Below are 3555 nucleotides of genomic sequence, written 5' to 3'. Positions count from 1 at the left end.
TCGGGCCGGATTACCGCGTTTGATGCGGAGTAGATGGGTGATCGAGCCCGCTGTGCCCTGCAGCCTGCCGCCCGGCTGTGCGCGCCCTGGAGCACCATGCTCCGCGCTGGTGCCCGGGCAGCAGGCGGGCTCCGGCTATCCATCCATCACTCACTGTTCGCGCAGTGCAGAGCAGTCGATGGATGATCGGCCATGGCGTCCTGCTGCAGCTGCAACGGCAGGCCTTATTAAAAATTCGCAGCAGCGGCCCAAAGGCTGCACGGCGGCCAGGGCTCATCCTCCGTGGCCATGTGTTGGTTTGCAACGTGTTAGGGGTCATTTAGTTCCGGAAGCAAAAAATTTTGGATGTCAAATCGAGAGTTTGACCAGATGTCGGGAGAACTTTTCAAACACTAATTAAAAAACTAATTTCAGAACTCACTTGGAAACCGCAAGACGAATTTTTTGAGGCCTTTGACCGCATCATTAGCACATGCGGGTTACTGTAGCACTTATGGCTAATCATGCACTAATTAGGCTCAAAAGATTCGTCTGTCGTGTACATTCAAACTGTGTAATTAGTTTTATTATTTAATTACATTTAGTGCTTTATACATGTGTTCAAAGGGGAGGTGAAATTTTTTTGGGAACTAAACGGCCCCTTAGTGAACAGTAACAGTTTAACCGCTAATTACGGTGTTAAATAAAGACAGTTTACAAAACCAATTTCAAAATCCCGCGCTAGTGACCCTGAAGAATCTAATGAGACTTTTGATCACGTGATTAGAGAATGGTTACTGTAGTATAATTATAGCAAATCAACGATTAATTAATGTCATTAGATTCGTTACGAAAAATTACACCAATCTCTAAAAAAATTTTACAAATAGAATTCATTAATCGTTGATGCCGGAAAGATTTTCTTCTAGCGCAAGTATTGTAGCGCCAATCCAAACAAAGCCCGTGTACTGGGCCCGCCTGCCGCGCGCCTCCTTCTCAGGTCGTCGTAGTCTTCCGTCGAAACCGGCGGCCCGAGGAGGGCGGCGCCGTCCGGCCACGAATCCATCCCCCAGATCGCCAGTTCGTACCTCACCAAACCATGGCCCGTACGTCCGGCACGCGGTCGATGCGTACTGGTCCTACTGGACTGGACCACGACCAGTCGAACACACTAGGGTCGCTGGGGCTGGGACAGTGGGACGCGGCGGTCGCGGGCCAGCAGCGGCTGCTTCTGCACGGCGTGACGCCGTCGTTGGTTCCAGGCGCCGATCGAGCGTCCGATCATCCCAGGCGTAACTCACTCCAGCAGGTCGTGTTCGTGCGCGTCTGTCGTCTAACCTTCCGTCCCGATTCGATTCGTGCACGGAGTTTCTCGATGACTCGAAGAAAAATAGGTACAAGTAGTTGTTGCTCGACCCGGCTAGCACGGACTGTTTGGTCTCGGGCCGCCTGGGATTCCGGCGAGAGGACAGGGAGGCGACACGGCCACGTTCGACAAGTTTGAAAAGAAACAATGGAGAACCAACCGTGCCTACCAGACAGCGTCCCAATCGACTGATCGCTTCCAGTTTCTGCATCCCATCGCATCATCAGTGGCCGGACGAGACCGAGACCCGACGTCCTGACGCGCCCACGCCACACGGCGCCGCCGCCGAGACAGGACTGTGAGAGCGACGGAGCGAGCGGCGCCAAAACGAACCACCACCCACCGGCCCCGTTCCCACTGTACAAGCGTCCAAAAAAGGGTAGGCCAGCGCCCAGCGGAGCCCCCCCCCCCCCCCCCCCCCCCCCCGTCCTTCTGTCTCCTTCCCTGCTGCTCCTACGGCTACTGCCTACTGCTACTCTCTACTCGACGATAGGCTCGCGGGGCGGCGGGCTACAGGAGCAGGACGCCCTCCAGCAGGGGCCCCGCGCAGGTCAGCAGGCTTGCCAGCCACTCCTCGTCGGCCTCGCCGCCCGGCCCCACCATCTCCACGTCCTCCACCGCCGGCGCCCCCACGCCCGCGCCCCCCGCCGCGGGAACGGGGTCCGGCCACGGCCAGGGCACGGGCGGCGGGGGCGGCGCGCCGGCGCGGGTGTCGACGGAGGCCATCACCGTCGACGCCGCCGCCGAGAAGGACGGGCCGCAGCTCTCCTCGTTGCCGTTGATGGTCACGAACCCGGGGCCGGCCGGCGGGGGCCCTGCGATCTCCGCCTCCAGCCACCGCATCACCTCCGCCACGGCCTCCTCCGCGATGCCCTCGCCGGCGCCGTCCTCCACCAGCAGGTCCTCCTTGTCGTACGCGCCGCCCTCCGCCGCATCCTCCACGCCGCTGGCGTCGCCCTCCGCCTCCCCGCCCGCGCCGCGCTTCCGCTTCCGCGCGCCGGCCTCCTCCGCCTCCTGCACCTCCTCCTCCTCCGCCTCCCCCATCTCGCGCTCGACACGAGACGAGACGGCAACCGCCGGGCCGAGGGAAGTGGAGACGGACGGGGAGTACGCGAGGGAGCGGTTGGTTGGTGGGGTCGGCGCCGGCGCGGCTTGCTGGGCACACCACACCGCACGGCTTCGAGTTCGAAGCCCACGAAGCGGGCGGCCATTATATAGCCGGCGCGGCGCGCCCCGTGCCGTCGGATCCGCGCCCGCGACGTGGGTGGGGAACGGACGCTCCGCTTGGCCCCACGCGCCTCCCTGTCCGCTAGCGAGCGCTTTGGGAACCCGCGCCTTTCCTCGGTACGGCTTTGGACGCGTCCGCCGGGGAAGGCGGTGGTGGTGGGGTGGGTGACGTCCGACGAGAAGGGAAAGTCTTGACCGGACCGGACTGGCCGGCCACCTCACACTGACCTGTGAGTGAGGAGGGTGTCTGGGTGGTGCGTGCCAGTCGGGTTGCTCCGCCGCGGCTCCTTGCCGAAAACGATCCGTGCCGTGCCGTCGTGCGCCGGGCTTGGTTGCCGGTGGCCGGAGTTATTGCGGGGTCGCCGTGAGGGACGCGCTGCGCCCGTCACCGTCACCGGGGCACCTTTCCTCTTCGCTTCGGTCCAGAAACGGAGCGCTAGGCGTCGTCGTGCGCATTCATGGGCGACGGCACGGCGACAGCTTGCAAGTTGCAACACGTCCATCCAGGCAAGCAGTGCTTTACTCGCGGTAGCTGTGCAGCCTGCAGCTTTTGACCGTGAAGAACCGTGGCGACTGGCGAGACACACGAATGGCAAGGGTTGTGGTGACGTCGCCGTCCAACCAGGCAACCCACCGCGTCGCCGTCCGCTTCCGGCGAGGCCGGTCACATGGCCGCGCGGCCGAGCTCGCACGCAGATCCGGGAAACCGACGCGGCGAGTCGGGACGGCCGCCGCGCTGGTTTTTTCCTCCTCCGTGGTAGTGGTCGCAAGCATGACCTGCCTTGCGCTGCGCTTGCGTAGTTGGAGACGACCGGGAAGCTTCCCGGAAAGGCGGTGTGAATCTCATTGACTCGAGGTCGTGTCGACGTGACGCGGCAGATGTTGTGTGTGTGTGTGTGTGTGTGTGTCTCGGCGTCGTGTTGTGCGGTCATCTGATGCGTGCGTAGCGTACGCCGTACGCGGAATGAGCGACCGCTTGCCCG

General features: G+C 62.2%; 1 protein-coding gene across 1 annotated transcript; it reads right to left on the bottom strand.

The window, feature by feature from the left end:
- Positions 1 to 1100: 1100 nt before the first annotated feature.
- On the bottom strand, positions 1101 to 2595 carry LOC120672220 (E3 ubiquitin-protein ligase TRIM33). The gene has a single exon (XM_039952543.1). It carries the CDS (start codon positions 2387 to 2389, stop codon positions 1856 to 1858), a length of 534 nt encoding a protein of 177 aa, XP_039808477.1. The 5' UTR covers positions 2390 to 2595; the 3' UTR covers positions 1101 to 1855.
- Between the last annotated feature and the right edge of the window lie 960 nt (positions 2596 to 3555).

Source organism: Panicum virgatum, chromosome 5N, assembly GCF_016808335.1.
Source record: "Panicum virgatum strain AP13 chromosome 5N, P.virgatum_v5, whole genome shotgun sequence".
Classification (NCBI taxonomy): Eukaryota; Viridiplantae; Streptophyta; class Magnoliopsida; order Poales; family Poaceae; genus Panicum; species Panicum virgatum.
Note: the sequence above shows the minus strand (reverse complement) of the source record. Positions and strands in the feature narration are given on the sequence as shown.